The sequence below is a fragment of the Xiphias gladius genome, chromosome 7 (assembly GCF_016859285.1).
Source record: "Xiphias gladius isolate SHS-SW01 ecotype Sanya breed wild chromosome 7, ASM1685928v1, whole genome shotgun sequence".
Classification (NCBI taxonomy): Eukaryota; Metazoa; Chordata; class Actinopteri; order Istiophoriformes; family Xiphiidae; genus Xiphias; species Xiphias gladius.
In genome coordinates, this window is record NC_053406.1 from 15,651,127 (window position 1) to 15,670,435 (window position 19,309).

The 19,309-nt window shown below is 44.9% G+C and overlaps 1 protein-coding gene across 2 annotated transcripts in view; it reads left to right on the top strand.

Annotated features, from left to right (window-relative positions):
- The window catches only part of sik2b (salt-inducible kinase 2b), a 45,378-nt gene extending 32,601 nt beyond the window's left edge, over window positions 1–12,777 (top strand). Inside the window, exons 7-15 of one of the 2 annotated variants that reach the window (XM_040130224.1) lie at window positions 2,071–2,297; window positions 2,605–2,757; window positions 3,218–3,376; window positions 5,221–5,452; window positions 5,571–5,864; window positions 8,487–8,644; window positions 9,446–9,559; window positions 9,814–9,905; window positions 10,170–12,777. In XM_040130224.1, the coding sequence (XP_039986158.1) occupies window positions 2,071–2,297; window positions 2,605–2,757; window positions 3,218–3,376; window positions 5,221–5,452; window positions 5,571–5,864; window positions 8,487–8,644; window positions 9,446–9,559; window positions 9,814–9,905; window positions 10,170–10,812 (2,072 nt within the window). In that variant the 3' untranslated portion in view covers window positions 10,813–12,777. The remainder of the gene's footprint in view (window positions 1–2,070; window positions 2,298–2,604; window positions 2,758–3,217; window positions 3,377–5,220; window positions 5,453–5,570; window positions 5,865–8,486; window positions 8,645–9,445; window positions 9,560–9,813; window positions 9,906–10,169) is intronic. The other variant, XM_040130225.1, reaches the window with a different exon arrangement.
- Window positions 12,778–19,309: the final 6,532 nt, after the last annotated feature.

Here is a 19,309-nt window from a genome sequence, read left to right on the forward strand (position 1 = left end):
AAATGTTGGAATATTTTTTCTTTAAATGCCCAGCACGAGTTCCCAGACCCCAAGGTAATGTTGTCAAGATATGCAATTAACAATTATATAAAACAGACAAAAGCAGCACATTTGGAATTTTTGCTTTAGAAAATGATTAATTGACTTGCAAAACAGTTTTCTAAATCAGTTTATTTGGTAATAGATTCATCTGTAATTTACTCCCATTTGAAAATAAAAACACACACTTTGCACGCAGCTTTTTTTTGTGAAGCTCATGTTGTTGCTCATGGCATATAGCTCCTCTTTCTTGCGTAGCAGCAGTACAGCAAGCCAATCAAAGCCCACGCTGGAATAAAACCGGTAGTTGTTTTTGAAATTCAAGTGAAATCTGATGACGTTTAAAAGCTTTGAATAGCAGATTGTGTTGCTTAATCTTATGTTCAGTTACTCATGATGGTTATATTTTTTTATATATTGGATATAGTCTATTATTTTCAAGTTCCTGTTTCTGATAAAATCAGTGACACAGATAACATATAGACAGCCTCAGTATCTGCATTCTCCTCTTCAACTTCTCGCAACTGAGTGCTATTCTCCTTCACTTGGGGACTTGGTGCAACTCTACACCACTGGGACATTGCAAGTGTTAACTGGGATGGCTCTGTGGTTGAGTCATGGTGTTGTAATGTACTGGCTAAGAACAGTGTGCCAATCAATAAGCCAGCCAGACAGCCATCCAGCTATGCAGTGTCATTCCCTTTACATAGTCCAACCTTCCCAGGTGGTCAGTAGCTTTGAAAAATGTGCTCAGCTTTAACCGTTGCTATAAACAAGGCTTTAGCAACGCAGAGCCTGAGTAACTTCTGGGTCAAACAAATTGTAATGTATTGCAATGTATTGTATTTGAAGCAGGTTGCAGCTGCACAAGCTGTTAAGATGCCACAGTATGGGGGGAAAGTGCATTGAAGGGCACACAGGTTATGCTCATATTGGGGGGGGGGTTGGCTGAACCACCAGACACAAGGTCAAAAAAAAAAAAAAAAAAGTGATGTACGCAAACGTTAGTAGATCAGCAGGGCAACCGGGAAGAATGTGCAGCAGGGAGTTAATGTTGGCAGCCAGGTCCTTGGGCTCTCTGCTAACGCTGTGACTGAAGACAGGATGTCTGTGGACTCTGGTAGACCAGGAGAGAGGGTGACCTCCAGAAGGTTGCTAACCGGTAGAAAATGTAGAAAAGTCTTTTAAATCTCTAAAATTGCTTAAAGTTTAATCATACTTACAAAAAATGACTGATCCGTGAAGTATAATTTAGATCTGGGAAGTTTATTTGTTCTGCCTCTTCTGCAAATTGGAAGAAAGACAACATGACAGTTAGATTTTAAAATGTACATCAGAATGAGAACAACTTTAATCACATAAGCACAGCACATGAATCATGTTTTGTTTTGAGATTTTTTTTAAACATTTGAGTTGTATTTTCAATCAGAAAATTCCGTGTACACATCATTAGTTTCAGAAACATATTCCAGTAAAGAAAGCATTAAAGATCAATAAAATAATAAACAACTGCAGGGCGTATTTGTTGAAAATACATCTGTTTTACTTTAAGACAATAGCAGCAGGGTATATGGGTACGGATGCCGTGTGGCAGGCAGGAATGTAGTGCAGGCAGTAAGGGTGCAGGCAGGCCAAAGCAGCACAGCCAGGGGAACTGTAATCCTGTTAAGATCCCAGCTGTGTCTGACGTCAAACTCATCTAGCCGCTAACTAGAGGTGAGGATCTCTCGTTAGGAGGGGAGGAAAGGAGAAAAGGGTTTAGACACGCTGTTCAGAAAGTGACGGCAGAAGGAACTGAGAAATTTACTTAGCAGATTTTAGGCTCCTAACTGTTATTTCTGCCTCACTTCATCTTGGCTACTTTGACGAGGACATGACGTTTTGGGGTTTAATTTGCCTCATCATAGCTTATACAAGAAGTGCTCAGCATTATCAAACATAAACAACCTGTTCTTTTTTAAAAAGTGGTGACATAAAATTTGAGAGGGTATAAAAACATTGTCACATGATTGTTCTTTCCACCCCTTGCAGATTGTGAGCACCTGATCCGCAGGATGTTGGTCCTGGACCCGTCAAAGCGTCTGTCTGTGGCCCAGATCAAGGAGCACAAGTGGATGGCTCTGGATGTTCCAGTACAGAGGCCTGTCCTGTACCAACAGCCCCTGCCTGCTGAGGGCGAGGTGGGTTTGGGAGAGTACAGCGAACAGGTCCTTCGCCTGATGCACAGCCTCGGCATCGACCAGCACAAGACTATAGAGGTGAGGACCAAGATGGAGGGAGGAGTTAGCTTTATTTATTCAACAGAGATAAGAAGGAGTAAGGTTTAAAGGTCAAAGCTTCAGACTGTGAAGAAGATGGTGACACTGGACAATGGATATGCATTTTTTTCTCCTATTCTCTGTTCTTCGGCTGCTCCAATAACCCAATTTCACACAGGGATAAATTAAAGAATTATCTCAGCGTATCTTAAGAGCTGTCACAGTCAAGTCATCCAAAGTGGAAGGTGTGCATCAGTAAAAACTTCAGTTACAGATGCCGCCATTTATGTTGTCTGTCATCCTCTAGTCTCTGCAGAACAAAAGCTACAACCACTTTGCTGCTATCTACTACCTGCTGGTGGAGCGGCTCAAGGCCCATCGCTGCAGCTTCCCCGTCGAACAGAGGCTCGACGCCCGCCAGCGACGGCCCAGCACCATCGCTGAACAGACCGTCGTCAAGGTAATGGCAGGGCGTACGGGCAATGAGGGGTTTCCGAATAATGTATACAGAGATTATTATCCACGCCTCCCTGATCAAAGCTCCATTATTCACACCTGCACCCAGGAACAACAAACAAGCGGACAGACATTCATTTATTTGTCCAGCTGGGTTCTGTCTTCACCTGCTTTCTTGCAGTCTTTTCCGCCCAGCCTTGATCTTAATGTGTCTCCCTCAGTTACATAATTCATTATTTTCTATTCTTTCCCCACTGTCTCGTTTTGAGCAGTTTCTCTTTAATTCCCCCTCACCATCTAGGATCTGGCTTTCTTGTCTTGTTTGGGTCATAATCACTGCAGCTCAGTTTTGTCGTATTGTATTATTATCAAGGATGTTTGTAAGTATTTGCCATGAATTGATTAAGGTTTTTTGATGTAATGTCAAAGACTCTCACCATCTCTGTTTTCCTCCCTCTCTACAGTCGACCAGTGGTTCAGCCCAGGTCGGTTTGCTCCCTCAGGGTGTTCGTCTGTTGCGCTCCCCTGCTGTGTCCCAAGCCTCCTCCGATGCTTTCACCTTCCCCCAGTCTGCATGTCCCCTGGAGCAGAATTTCATGGTGGAGGACATCAACACGCCCAAAGTAAGTCCAATACCAGCAAAAACAGGTAGAGGCTTTGCGTATGTCTCTTTGTTTGTGTGTTCATCCTCTTTCTTCATATGACAGCTCACTCACATCTGGCCTTCTGGTTATGGAGATTGTAGTTATTACGGTCATTATCAACAAGTATGTCCTGAAAAATTATCCTAATAAGCTTGACAGCGATTTGCTTTGATAAGCATACCCACTCACTGTGAATCAGAAATGTTGCGAACCTGTGTGTGTGTGTGTGTGTGTGTGTGTGTGTGTGTGTGTGTGTGTGTGTGTGTGTGTGTGTGCGTGTGCGTGTGTACACGCCAGACTCCTTTGAGGTTTTGAGCATTGGCTTCCTCCATCAACCTGCCAGAGTGCAGCTAACTTGTTCTCTTATGTAAGCACTCACAGCCAACACTCACATCAGACAGGACAGCTGCCTGTCCTGCACAGCTCATAGACAGACACACACAACACACACACGTTGTGCTCTCCCTCTTTCTCTTTTATTTGTGCCAACCTTTTCCTCCAAGTCTGTTGTTGAGCTGACCGACTATTACAGAACACAGACACCAGTGGTCCAATTTGACAGCCTCAAGCACCTGCAGGGCCCCACACACAAACATACACACACACACACACACACACACTTGTCCACACGCACAAACATGCAGAGTCATTCTTAAAGATTTCTTTTCTTTCCCACTCCCTATCCTGGCTTCATCAAAGAGTTATGTGTACGTTGTTCTGTGTGTTTATGTGTTTGTCATAAGCAGAACAGAACGGAGACTGAGTGCGTGTTATCTGCATGAATGGAGCATGGTTATGTAAGTGGTCCTGTGATGATGATGTGACCTAATACGGAGCTGAGTGAACACACATGGACAGGAAACTGCTGAGCTCCTCTAGCGATCTTGCCGCCGTGACTTCCTACCCATCAGCCAACCACTCATCTTTTCTTTTTTAGCTTTTGGCTTTGTTTTCCTACACTTTTTTTTTTTTTTTTTTTGGCCTTTTTCCTTTTCCATTCAGCTTCTTCTCCCTCTCCTCTTCATAATCCCTTAACTGCTCTCTCCCCTAATGGCCCCACCCCTTTTCATCGCCTATTTCTCAACGCCGTTTTCCCCCTCCTGACCTGTGTGTGTGTGTGTGTGTGTGTGTGTGTGTGTGTGTGTGTGTGTGTGTGTGTGTGTGTGTGTGTGTGTGTGTGTGTGTGTGTGTGTGTGTGTGTGTGTGTGTGTGTGTGTGTGTGTGTGTGTCAGCTGAGTAACAGCATTCCTATCCCACCACACTACAGAAAGCAGATGGGGAACTGGGCAAAGTTGCTCTTTCTAGACCAACACCAGGCTTTCCGGTTACTGCAGCAACTCATGCAGATGATCTTTGTGTGTGTGAATGCGTGTGATTTTATGTGTGTGTGTGTGTGTGTGTGTGTGTGTGTGTGTGTGTCACACAGCACTTTCAGTCAAAGCTCGCTTCCTGGCCCTGCATTCCTTTATCCCCACCCTCCAACTCTACGCCAACAAACGCAGGCCTGCATACTGTAACAAACATACAGACCAACTGTGGGGTGAGTGGAGGGAAAACAGAGGGAGGAGAGTAACTAATGGATCCCTCATTCTTAACATGGTGGTCGACTTCTTGTGTCTAAGTGGTCTAGTGAAAATGATGGCTTTTATGTGTGTGTGTTCTAAGATGCCTGATCTGACTACAATCTTTGCTTTTGATTGTCTCAATGTGAATGTGTCCTGCTTTCCTCAGTGTGGGGCTGTTTATCTTCCTGGTACAGTCAATACAGAACGTAAAGTTATTGTTCTCTCTTACTGCCCATTTTATCTCTCTGCTCTATCTAGGTGAATGGCTGCCTGCTGGACCCCCTGCCTCCCCCCACTGTCCTCCGCAAGTCATCCACTTCATCACCTAGCAACATGATGGAGACGTCGATCGACGAGGGCATCGAGACTGAGGAGCCCGACACAGAGGATGATCCGCCCCACCTGCTCTCGGCCTATCAGACGGCTCGGTTTGGCCAGCGGCGACACACCCTCTCTGAGGTCACCAACCAGCCAGGGCCTTCAAACCAAGGTATGATGTCACCTGATCAAACAGACACCTTCAGAGTCTGTCACATGGATCCATTGCTAAAATGAAGCTATTTTCTGGATCACTTTCTGGAAACTGTATAAAAACATTTTGTCTCTAGGTAAATTATTCGCTCTAGGGCACAACCCCTCCATGGGTAGCGTGGACTCAGACATCGGCTACGACATGGGCTCCATGCACAGCGACCTTGGTCTGCTGGAGGATCCCCCCTCTCTCAGTGAAGTGGTACCAGCCAACAGCTCTGCCCCCGGCATCACTCCTACACCTTTCTTGAGCGCCCGGCCCGCCAACCCAGCAATGGCTGCCCTGACTTCCCAGCATAGGGAGGCACACAACCGCTCCCCTATCAGCTTCAGAGAAGGACGCCGCGCCTCCGACACCTCCCTCACCCAAGGTCAGGACTACCAATGTTAATTAGTCTTGTGTTTATTCCATATGCATTCATTCTTCTCTTTGGTCCCTCTCTCAAATGACCCACTTCTCTGTACGCAGTCAGAGTACACTGACTTCATAATGGGTTAAGTATCTCACTCTATTTAAGGGTTGACCTCAATATGTACATTCGGCTAACTTAATAGAAAGTTTCGCTGCCTGTGTTGTATGACATTGCATTTTCAGAGCAATTTAATGGGCGGGGTGATAGGAGACTGCAAAGAAGAAATGGAAATATAACTAAGTTCCTCACCAACAATTGGCAAAAAGAGACGAATCCGTCTTAAAGGAGAACTCCACCAATTAACACATCAAAATGTGTTTACAGGCATTGGGGAGTACTACTGCATATGTGAAAAAAGCTATATAAAGTCTTTTATGGCTCCAGATGGAGCTGTGCAAAATCTGTCCAGATGGAGCTGTGCAAAATTGTCTCAAGTGATGTCACTTGAGTCAGTGTCAGTTGGGTCTGAAGACTGCAAGTTTGAAAATGAAAAAAAGTTTAAGGTGTGGGGTTACGAAATATCAACTTGCCAGACCTCTGTAGCCCGCTCCTAATCTCGGTTTGGCTCGAGGCTCCATTGGCTGCTAGTAGCATAACACACTCGGATCCCTGACTGAACTGTTGGCGGTCAGGTAGCATTGTGGGTAATGTAGGCATCAGGTTTTGGGAATACAAATGCAACGGAAAAAAGACGAATGATGATGTTGTGAAAAAAGACGATGTATCTGGATCTGCTGTATGGATTTTGACACTTGTTTTTAAACTGCAGGGTATCTGCAGGTCTTGAAAAGTCTTTGAAAGTATTGAATTCAGATTCATTAAAAAAGGTCATAGAAGGTATTAAGAAATCTTAAATTTAATTTACAGAAGTCTTCAGTCAGTCCTTTTTAGTGGAGTTTCAGTCAACACTATCAGACCTGTCACTACTGCTAGCTACACTCTGTAGGAGGTTCATCGTCATGTCTCATGATGGGAAAGTGTTTTTTTTTTTTTTTTATAACTTAAATGAATTATCATTTTCAGTTGGCTAATACATCCCCCGTCCATTTTACAGCACTTATCTCAATTCAGGTCAGATTAATTTAATTAGTTATATCATTACGAATTATTGTTATATACTACTGGGAAGCACTGAAAAAATTGCATATAATGATACATAATTCTAGGCCATATCGTCCCTACGGGTTTTCCATCATACTTTCAATCTTAACCAATGGCTGGTGCCATTGTGAAAAACATATTATATTCCATTCTGTGCTGTATCGAAAAAGGTCTAAGAAAGTCTCAAATTTAACTTGATGATTTGCAGAAACCCTGAACTGTCCATCGTGAGTCTTACTATAAACTTATGTAAGTGGAATGCTAAATCACCGCAGGGCTCTTTTAAAAGTCACCGATCAGTCATGTACAAGTGTCCAGTTAAATGGCAGATCCGACACATCTCCTCAAGTCCAGTCACTGGGAGCTGCAGAGAGTTCGATGTATAGAGTGTCATGGCGCATATGTCTGAGGCTCCAGGGTCCACACAGCACCAGTCAAGAGGAAGAGCTCTGATTCTCATGACACAGACGCAACACCCCTGCTGCAGCTGCTCCCTCACACCCTTCTACACACACACACACACACACACACACACACCTATACACTGCGTTCCGGATAAATGTGCCTCATTCCCACCCTCTCATTTAGTCCCCCTTCTCTCTTTCACACACACTCTTTTACACACTTTTTTTTTCGTCTCTCATCCTCTCCAGTGACGACTACGATGGCGATGATTCATGTTATGAATCACGGACAGATATTTGAAGGTTTCAACCCACATATCTCTCTCTCCTTACCCCCTTCTATCGCTCGTTCTCTCTCTCTATCCTTCGCTTTTTTCATTCACTCTGCTTCTCCCTCTGTACTACTCATTCTCTGGTCTTGCCTTTCTTTCTCTTTTCGAAGTTTCAGTCTGTGGCAGGCAGGATTTGTCTCTGCATTAGAGAAAAAGAGGAGCTAAACAACCTCTATCTATCTATCTATCTATCTCTTCATCTTTTCCCTTTACGGCTACATTATTCTGTGCCTGCTGGTTTTAAATCACTTCTGCGTTAGCCAAGTTGAAACTATGATTATAGCTTTACATTGACAGCCTGCACTGTGCGTTCCCAGTTGGTATTTGCGGTTATTTATTTATTTATTTATTTATTTATTAATCTTCATAAGCCTCTGTGGAGAGTGTTGATGCAGTGGATTCTTTTGCGTCAGACTGCTGACTCTGGTTTTAAATAACTCCCACCATTTCAGTGAGTCAGGTCCTATCGTTCACAGCTAAAGCCCGTCGCAACTGGACGGCTCTTACCAAAGCTACTTGTTGTTGTGCACATACACACGCACCGCGGCTCATGACGTACATCCAGTCACACTGTCAGATTGGGCGAGGAAAAGTGCTAACTCGTCACCCAGTTTGCTAACGTCAGTGAGGATTAAGCCTGATTCTCTGAAAGGACAGCGCCTTTGACATCCTATTATGAAGAGAAAAGTGATTGTATTGATCCATACTGACTCTGTTTTGTGGGGATTTGTTTGTGCTCTCAGGTCTGGTTGCGTTTCGTCAGCACCTTCAGAACTTGGCGAGGACCAAAGGCATCCTGGAGCTGAACAAAGTGCAGATGCTGGTGGAACAGATGGGCTCCGGGGAAGGAGCTGTCATGGGCCCCCTGGGACCACAGCACCACTTTCACAACCTCCTGGAGGTTAGTCCTACTGCATAATCACCTAAAAACACACACACACATCCTTCACTCAAACACATTCAAGATCTTTCTCTTCGCAACACTGTTCTCAGCCTCAGTCCCTTTACTATCCTCACCCCGTGTTGTCCAGAAAAAAAAGAAAAAAAAATACAGGCACCCAGGCTGTTGTGTAACCCCAGGAGAGGCAGCCAACTGTAGCTTGTTTACTGTCTCCCATCCCCCTGGGGCCTGGAGTCTGGAGCCCAGGCCAAAGTGAATGTAGCCATTGTTGAAGTCAGTACTAGTGGCTGGCACTCAATAGGCAACGTTGCAGTCACACACAAACATGGGCACACACATACACAAAACGATGCACTCACTGCAACGAAAACCATTTGAGGAAAGATCTGTAAGCTTTCCTAGGAAAACAACACACAGAAAGTCAGTCGTAGAAGCAGACAAGATCTAGTTGTTTTCCTCGCGTCCCACTCTTATAATGCAATAACACAGCTCTTTGTTGGTTATGATGCTCAGTCCCCATCATCCATTTAATTTGCTTTCATTTGATTTAACTAATGTGTAATCCCTGTGGTACATGCCATTTAGAGAAAAGCATCTGGCTGATCAGTCACCACACAGGCATTTGGGCAGGAGACAGCATGGATAATTCAGTTAGACCACACGATGAAGCACCCAGACGCTGACACAGCTTTATTAACCAACAGGAGAGGGGATCTGGGATACGTGTGCCCTTGAGCATGCATGCACGGATACATGGGTATGCATATGTCCTCTTCTAATGCTTTATGCTTTTGATCAAAGGGTGAGGCATCCAAGCAGCAGGAGGGCCTAGCTTTATACCAAGGTGGACCGCAGCCGCCTCTCCTGTCCCGCAGACAGAGTTTGGAGACGCAATACCTCACTCATAGACTACAGGTACAGTCTAACACCAACTACACTCACTCTTTATAACTGTATTCAACGGTCAACGGGTTTATACAAGTTTATTCCTGATACAGACCTGTCTTATCAAGCCAAGTGGCTGGTTTGCATAACATTCAGCGGTGTCATTTGGATATTTAAGGATTATCAGCTCTGCCATGATGCGACAACAATGACACAGTTTGTAGCCGGTTACCATGGTAGCTATCCTGAACGCAGTCATAAGTCCCAATGTCTCTTCTGCCCAGAAGGCCAGCGTCTTGGCTAACAGTCCTGCTAGCTGCCAACTTTTCTGTAAGGAGACTCCTCGAAGTTTAGAGCAACAGCTGCAGGAACACAGGTAAATCTTGCTGTAAATGTCTGCTCCACACTCACTGAACAAAATGATGATGTGGCCAGTGATTCAGTGGTCTTGGACCAGGCTAACAATTTATCCCACATGTGCAAAACATGCAGGTAATGCCAGAACTCAGCATTTTAGGTTTTTTTCATTATAGATTTTGCCAATGAGTGCTTTGGCATACATTTTTCCAAGCTTTGTTCTTACTTGTGTAGATTCAAAGTGTTATCTTGATCTAAGTGGGCTCTACCGGTCTCCCCACAGACTGAACCAGAAGAGGATGTACCTGCAGCAATCACAGGGCATGGGGCTACCGGTTTACTTCAACCAGATGCAGATAGCTGAAGGATCTTACCCGACAGGCAGCCCTGCTCTGGACCTGGCGGCATCTCAAAGTTCCCCTCAGGGGCCCCCCATGTCGGCCACCCATCAGCCTCAGCCCCAGCAGCAGGGCAGTCCTCAGGCCTCGCCTCCCTTCAGCCACCCCCATAGCTTGAGCCCCTTGATGGAACCGGGAGAGGGTCTGGTTTATGATCCCTACATGAGCCACCACCACTACACCCAGCACCTTCCCCCTGGATCTCATCTCCATCACCAGCTCCACCATCCCCAGCCCCATGAAGCCTCTGCCAGCGGCCTGGGCTTCAGCTACGCTGCAGGCTGTGAGCAGCAGGCCCTGGGGCTTTCCACCGAAGCTCGTCACCCAGAGCAGTATGAGTTCCTGCTGGACCCCACCTCTCTGGTCCCGCCTGCTCCAGGAGATGCTGAGGCCGGAGCTGTGGCTGGGGTTTTGGCTGGTCCGGGGCAGTCAGACGGCCTGAGCCTGCCTGAGCTGCAGGGCTCCCTCCTGGACAGTGAGATGATGGAGACTGTGGACTCCCAGCATGGCTTCGTACTGGTCAACTAAAGACAGCCGAGGGGCTCAATAGAAAGCAGTATTAAGCAGTGAGAACCTACAAATCATTAAGAGCAGAGAGAATGGAGATATAAGTGGAGGCTGCACGCGTAGCAACAGGGAAGGAAGTGTTAATTTTTGTACGACTAATACAAACTTCATTTCTTAGTTGTGATGAACCTCAGACAACATTTCTACCAAAATCCTCCCTTAGCCTACCTCCCTTTCTCCCTCTCCTCCTCTGTTCTCGTTCTCATCAGCACTGCGAGGCAGGAACAGGTCCGATTTGTGGCCCAGTGTGAGCATCACCTTGCTGACTTGACGAGGCTGCTGTTGTCACAGACGTTGTGCCCCCTGTGAGGACTGCGCCGTGCAGCCCGGGGTGGGGGGAGGGGGTTGCTGCACATCCTGGAGGCTGCCAGAGTGCGGCATTTCACGTACAAATGGTTTGAAAGTGAACTTATTTAGGACTGACTGACTGGCAACCAAAAGCACAAATAGCTGGCAGTGCTTTTTGTATTTAAAATAGGACGCCATCTACAACACACATCTCAAAACACTTTTGTGCATTTTTTAAATTTCATTAGCTAAAAAAACAAGTGGACAAGAGAAAATGGCCCTCATTTATCACGGTACCATGGATATCACCGCAAATTCAAGTGTTAAAAGTGTCCATTTTTAGGAATTAATTTACACACTAATGTGAGTGCAGAGGCTAACATGGTCATGCATAGGTTTCAACACTAACATTTAGAGTATTCCTCAAAAAAGCAGGTAACTTTGTTTGCCATTTGCCTAAACAAATACTCTAAACATGCGGAGCGAAGCACCAGGTCAGTGAGTAATGCACCATTTGTTGAGCTTTTGCTACATTTGTGCTTTTTACAGCGATAAACTCTCTCAAAGCTATTTTTTAGTTAACTGACTATTGAAAATAATCGGTATAGCTGCAGGCTTTTGTGTAAGCTCTGTGACATAAATAATAGGGTTGTTTTTTTGTTTTGTTTTTTTTCATTTTTGGTTTTTGTAACTTGTAACTACTGATCCTGATTTATTTCTTACACTACTGAACTGCTTTTCCACCTTTCCATCCGATTGCACACACTTGCCAGGTTTCATTACACTCAATACCATGAAGATAATTACCAGTTTTTGCAGGTGAAGTGGCCATGCGTCTATTTAACAGTTGAATTGTGGGTCATGCGTTTGCCTGATAAATGAGGGCTGACGTAATTAATGTGTGTTTGGCTGAGAAGTTGCGGTGTTAGACAGTCGATGTTATTCTATTTTTGTGGCAATACTGAAGCAATATTAATCCTAAATGTTGAGGGATTATGAAAGGAAGCCTCACCTGTACAGCCAGCTTTGATTGGTTCCCGGGGACCTCTGAGTCGTCAGCAGTGACATCACTTGAGCTGATGATGTAACCAGGATATAATCTCTCGCTTACTCGCCCTGGAAGTGCAGGGACAAGCCTGGAGACAGTTGTATGACTGTGTGTGTGGGTGTGTTGGTGTGTGGGTGTTTGGGTGGGTGTTTGAGTGTGTGTTTGAGTGTTATCATGTTTGTTTGCACAATTCAGACTTTAAATTTTTCTGCATCCATCACATCATTTGTCGTCATTACTGAAAAAGACAAACACTGCATTGACGCCTCCATTCAAAAGGACACAAACTGTGCTTTTCCCTCAGCGCACAGTGGTAGCTTTTAGATTAATGCTGGTTTACATCCTCAATGCTCCAGTCATGCTTCTGTGTTGTTTTAATGATGAATCATGTTTATAATAATGGAATGACCCCTTAAAGATTTCCCGCTTTAGATTTAATGAAAGAATGTCTCCTCTCTGACGTTGGGGCTGCTGTGAGACAAAGACCAGCGGATCATCATCAGTCACCTGACACTGGATTTCGACTATTGGCTCACCGCCGCTCTTTGACTGACAGCAAGCCAGCGACAAGATGAGGTTGTTTTTTTTTGTTTGTTTTCATTTTTGGTTTTTGTAACTTGTAACTACTGATCCTGATTTATTTCTTACACTACTGAACTGCTTTTCCACCTTTCCATCCGATTGCACACACTTGCCAGGTTTCATTACACTCAATACCATGAAGATAATTACCAGTTTTTGCAGGTGAAGTGGCCATGCGTCTATTTAACAGTTGAATTGTGGGTCATGCGTTTGCCTGATAAATGAGGGCTGACGTAATTAATGTGTGTTTGGCTGAGAAGTTGCGGTGTTAGACAGTCGATGTTATTCTATTTTTGTGGCAATACTGAAGCAATATTAATCCTAAATGTTGAGGGATTATGAAAGGAAGCCTCACCTGTACAGCCAGCTTTGATTGGTTCCCGGGGACCTCTGAGTCGTCAGCAGTGACATCACTTGAGCTGATGATGTAACCAGGATATAATCTCTCGCTTACTCGCCCTGGAAGTGCAGGGACAAGCCTGGAGACAGTTGTATGACTGTGTGTGTGGGTGTGTTGGTGTGTGGGTGTTTGGGTGGGTGTTTGAGTGTGTTTGAGTGTTATCATGTTTGTTTGCACAATTCAGACTTTAAATTTTTCTGCATCCATCACATCATTTGTCGTCATTACTGAAAAAGACAAACACTGCATTGACGCCTCCATTCAAAAGGACACAAACTGTGCTTTTCCCTCAGCGCACAGTGGTAGCTTTTAGATTAATGCTGGTTTACATCCTCAATGCTCCAGTCATGCTTCTGTGTTGTTTTAATGATGAATCATGTTTATAATAATGGAATGACCCCTTAAAGATTTCCCGCTTTAGATTTAATGAAAGAATGTCTCCTCTCTGACGTTGGGGCTGCTGTGAGACAAAGACCGGCGGATCATCATCAGTCACCTGACACTGGATTTCGACTATTGGCTCACCGCCGCTCTTTGACTGACAGCAAGCCAGCGACAAGATGAGGTTGTTTTTTTTTGTTTGTTTGTTTGTTTGTTCGTTTTCTACACCGCACTTACATTGTGTTCAATCTACTTGAAGTGCACAGCTGTATCTTCTCTGACAGATGATGCTGATTTTTCAAAAAAAAAAACAACAACTTTTCATGGGGAAAACAGGACGGCGAACGTCAGAGGGTTGAGGTGAGATTATTGGACCATGAACATCTGCCAGACTGCGTAACCTTCAGCGGTCGTGCGTTAAACTGTAGGAGTGTTTGCAGTCAGATTAGCTTTCAGACAAGGCGGTCACTCTGTCTGTAGACTGGACTGAGCAGATATCTTTTAGAGTTTACAATCAGATCTAAATACAGATGTGGTTTGACTAGGAGTCTTTATAGTTGCAGTTAACAGTCTTTAATGATGGCTAGAAAATATGGCCCAATTGTGGTTGCAGTCCTGCGCAAGACCTAAGGAAAAAAAATCCACCCTAAAATGCTTTAACACTGTTTCACAACAAGTTAGGGATGCAACTAATGATGGAATTATCTGCTGATTATTTTTGTGATTAATAAATGAGTTGTTTGGTCTATAAAATGAGAGAAAATAGTAATGACAAGAAAAAAAGCAACAGCGCAAACCCCAAACTTTAGTTCTGTAACTTACGTTTGCTTTTAAAAAAAAAGAAAAAAAAAACCTATGTAATTTATGTAATTAATTCCTGGGTATAATTGATCAATATATATCACATTGGGGTTTTCCTGGAATTTAAAACATCTGTCGAACACCAAGTTTCCATGCCAGTTCCCCAGGGTGTGAGAGCGAAAGCTTAGCAAGTCACCATGCAGGTCTGACATTTATCAGTCACTGATGATAACGCCTCTGGCCAAAATGGCCTCCATGGACCAGAGTGCACTTCAGCCACAAGACACGTTGCAAAACGGGTTTGGTGGCTGCGTTAACAGTTCCACCCTAAAAGTTACAAATGAGTTGGCTAGCTGGACATGTTCATATGCTCATACGCCCACACTTTATTGACAGGAATAAGCTCAAACCCAGTTTATTAGTAATGTTGAAAATGTCCTTTAGAAAAGAGAAGGAACTAAAGTACAAAAGTGTTAGGCAGGTCCAAGGTAAAATAATATAACATGACAGTGTAAGAGTGTTAAAGGGTGGATTTCACCTTTGAGTGAATATTTTGATGTTTCTCTTTCATTTTGTCGACGGTCAGACTAGAACAGCCACAAGATGATCTGTGGAAGTTGAGTACTGGAGCACTTTGACAACGAGGGGCAAGAAGAGACGTAGCGAGAGAGGAGGGCGGGGACTGTGGTGGAGGTGGAAGAGGCTTGTATTGCTCTGCCGTTTCCTGGCAGATGAAACGAACCGCAATCTGTAGGAAACACCTTTCTCCTCTCTCTTCCCCGCCAATAATTGAGACAAAACAAATCTCTTTCAAAGAAAGACCAGACACAGTAACACTTTATCTGATTGTTGATTTTAATCCAAGAAAGAGTAACTCTTTTCAGTTCACGATGAGTGTTCTTTGTACAAGTGAGGGCTGTAGTGAATCTTCAGTGCACGCTCCAGCTGCACCGAGCGGAATTTTGTGTTGCACGTGAATAGTGTGCCTTTTACTTTTTCGTATTTTCAATCTAAACTAAGATTTTGAATTAGCACCATTATTTCAGGTTGGACCCTTTTATCATTTATTTTATTATTATTCTTTTCCATTTTTTTTTAAATTTTTTTTTTTTTTGTCCCGAAAGTAAATGGAGCCGGGTTTTACAAAGGTACAAAACCAAAGTCCCTCAGAAGTTTCCCTGTACGACCCACCGTGTGGAGTTTTGGAGCTTCTTTGTCAGCTTCTCTACCGTGCTTTTTTTGTTTTGTTTTTGTTGGTCAATCAGTGTATGCCATTTAAAAGTATTATAGCAATATTTCTCTAGTTGAAGACTAAAGTCATGAAGATTCTAGTGGAAGTGTTTCCAAGTATCATCATTTCACCTCCTGCTGATAAAAACAAAAACATCAATCTATCAATATAAATCCAGTTTTATATTTACCTTCATTGATGTTGACCACACATAAGCTAACTTGCTGTTGAGATTAAAAAAAAAAAGGTTTGTTGAACAGAATAACATTGTGGGTGATTTATTTTGGGGGGGGGGCTGCTGATGAGTCACAGAATCTGTCAGTGTGTTTTGACAATACTTGAAAAATGACATGAAACATGGTCACGGAGCTGATAGTCAAGTGTTCTCTATCACACACTCTCCTGCCGTCTCCTCCGCATAACCCGGTTGTCCTGTAACTACAAGCTGCAGCCGTCCGACAGTGGCCCCTCGGGGGGGGGGTTGCGAGGTGCGGGCGCGGGTTAACGACCTGGAAAAATGAAGCGCACCTACTGTTGAGTCAGAGCTGAACCCGAAACCACCGCAGCCGGAACTGAAGCGCCCCAGGGCGATCAACCAGCGCAGAAGCTACGGGACCGGTTGTGCTGCATCATTTAAATATTCACATCCTCTAATGCGAGACTCAATGTACCGGCTAAAACTTTTGTCGAAGGGGTCAAGAGCGCCGCAGTTCTGGCTTCCCGTCACAAGCTTAAATGAAGGCAGAGAGCCACAGAGCAGATGACTAGTGTCGGGTCTCTCCGCTCATGACAAAAAGAACAGGGACGTCGGAGGATGTTTAGGAAAGGCTCATGTGTTTACCTGCCAGAGCAGGACAGAATTTACCCCCAAGGCAGCAAACTCTCCCCGTCTAGTCTGAATAAGAGGTGAGAAGACAAAAAAAGAAAACGTGAGTCATTTCTCAAGCGCCGTCTGGTTAGTGGCAGAGGAAACCCGGCCACAGGACTCGTCACCGAATTTAAATCGCTCCCAAGTGTTGCCCGCTTTACACCTGGATGGTAATCCAGGTTTTACCCCCCAACACAATGGAAACGAACGGAACTTTTATTTGTGGTGCCCCATAGCTTTAAAAAGTACCAAAAAAAATAAAAATGGTTTGCTTACACAACGTAATCAGGTTGTTCCTTTAATTCAGTTCTCAGTTCTGCACAGGAGGATAAACTTCCAAAGACATTTCCGCTACGCCTTCTTCAGGGTGCAGTCACCCGGGGTCACCGAATTTCTCCTTAATAGCATTTCTTACTGCAGTGAGCACCACATATAAAGTTTCTATTCACCTCCATTGTTTTTTTTTGTTGGGGGGGGGCGTGAAGGTGGGAAATCTCAAGGGAGGAGTCATTTCAAAACCTGGGCAAATAAAACCAACACTTTGGAGTTACGCGATGACCCCCTTAATTCTGTGTCTCCGAAATATTCACTTTGTATGCTGAGTAATTCACCACCACTGATAAGAGCTGAAGCCCCGACCAGTGGCCGAGGTCGCTGATCTGACATCACACTCAGTCCGTCTCCATGGCGAACCGCGTCAGTGTTTATTAAACTGCGTAAAACTCGAAACACCCTCTCTGATAGCAATGCGCAGCTACAGTAAAAAAAAAAGGGGGGGGGGGGCTGTCCTGAGCCGAGCTCTGATTGGCTGGACCCGGCGACACACCTGAGAAGAGGGCTGCAAGTTCCAGTGTTGTAAACGCACCCGGAGCAAAATGACAGCGCTTCAAAATGCCAGCTGAGAGCAGAGGCCTGTCGCTCCTGTGTGGAGAGGGTCATGTAGACGGTCCACGTCAATCCAATCAGCCCACTCAGACAGAGAACAGCTAATCCCACTAATACACCACCAGGAGTGGGGGGGGGGGGTCAGTAGCCTCGCGCTTTGTATCTGTGGCCTTCAATGCAAAGTTAATATGACTGCGAAACGAGCCGCGAGACAGCAGCTTTAAATGGGATCCAACCATGAGCTCTGCTGGGGGGGGGGACAAAATTAAAAAAAAAAAAAAAAAAACTCCTTCCTCCAACAACCAGATAAGATGACACACACACTTGACATGACGCGCACTGACACACTTTAATTCTATATTTGCAAAGTGCGACCTCATAGCTAAGTTCCCTAAAAGAAGCCAGCGTTTTCCACTCAAATGGAGTTATTTATAGTGTGTATTCAGCGGCTCTGTCTGCTACTGAGACCTCCAGCAGGCTGTCTGTCACCGACTCCTGGGGGAAGAGACAAGAGGAAAGAAAGCTGATACGAGGACAGACAGCGCTAATCTTCTCCCTCCTCCTTCTCCATAAAATATCACAATATCAGAGGCCTATTCACTGATCGGGCCAAAATATACTGTAATGACATCAATGGTTGCCGTGACAACGGGGGCAGGGTGGATGACAACATCCTACTGCGTCTTTTAGAGAAGGATATCGCAGCACTGTTCAGGATGAGAGCTGATCCCAAAAAAAATAAATAAAATAATAATAATAAACGCTCCAGTTCTGAATTCAGAGGAGGAAAAAAAAAATCTACTTTTGTAAAAAGCTGCACCTTTTCTGTGATATTCACTGTGCATTTCAGACACACACACACACACACACACACACACACACACACACACACACACACACACACACACACACAACATAAAAAAAACAAATGCACAGCCCGGCACAGCAGTACAGGCTTTGAAGCAAGTGAGTCTGACGTAAATGCTGTGGCTCTGCATGGTATGTGTGTGTGTGTGTTTGTGTGTGTGTGTGTGTGTGTGTGTGTGTGTGAGGATTTGCCAGTGGAACAAAGATTTTTCGTACATGAAATCAGCTCTTTGCTGAAGGTCGCACTGCACTCATTAGGCAGCATCCCCCCCCCATAATCCAGACTTCAGTCCCCATCGTCTCTGAACACACGCTGGCCAGTAGACTGGACGAGAGACAGAAATCCCAGTATAGAAATATATACACACATATATCCGCTCCTGCAGGCTCGGGGCTGGATGGGCACGCTCTCACTCTGCTCCGCGCGATCTTCGTGTAACGACAGATGTTATCTAGAGGAGAAAGTTTGCCCCCCCCCCCCCCTCAATGGATAAGAGAGGCGAGAAGGTGACTGAAGGAAAAAAAGGAGTGGGCCAACGCTCCTTTTCTCCCTGACTGATGCTTGTCATTTATCACCCTGAGAGCATCTGACCTCGCTTTGCGTGTGTGTGTGTGTGTGTGTGTGTGTGTGTATGTCGTGCTGCGTGCGGGCTTTGCTTGACTTCTTTCATTATAAATGACACAGTCCTGGGAGGCAGCTGCATTGACGTCAGGGCCTCTCAGCGCTGTCAAGAGCTCTGGCTGCCCCCCCCGCGCGCCCCACAGTAAGAGGATCTAAATAGGAAAGAAACCAGTTCCTGCTGTTTCATTACCGCCTCATGAACTCAAGCAGATTTGTAGTCGGGTTTTAATGAAGATTTTCGATTGTAGGAAACAAAAACGCAGCCCAAAGCTTTGCATGTTCCTCTGCGTTTAGATCTGTAAAAAAACAAACCAAAAAAACCCCCAAAACTCTCCTTGCAGTGTCTGTCCTAGGTGGGGAAAAGCCCGGCGTACGGTTTTGGCTCTGTTACCGGTCTGCCCTCAGTCCCCCTTTCTCGAGACGCACATCCAGCGGCTCCAGGGGTGGTCTCGCAGCAGCAGCAGCAGCAGCAGCAGCGGGACGCG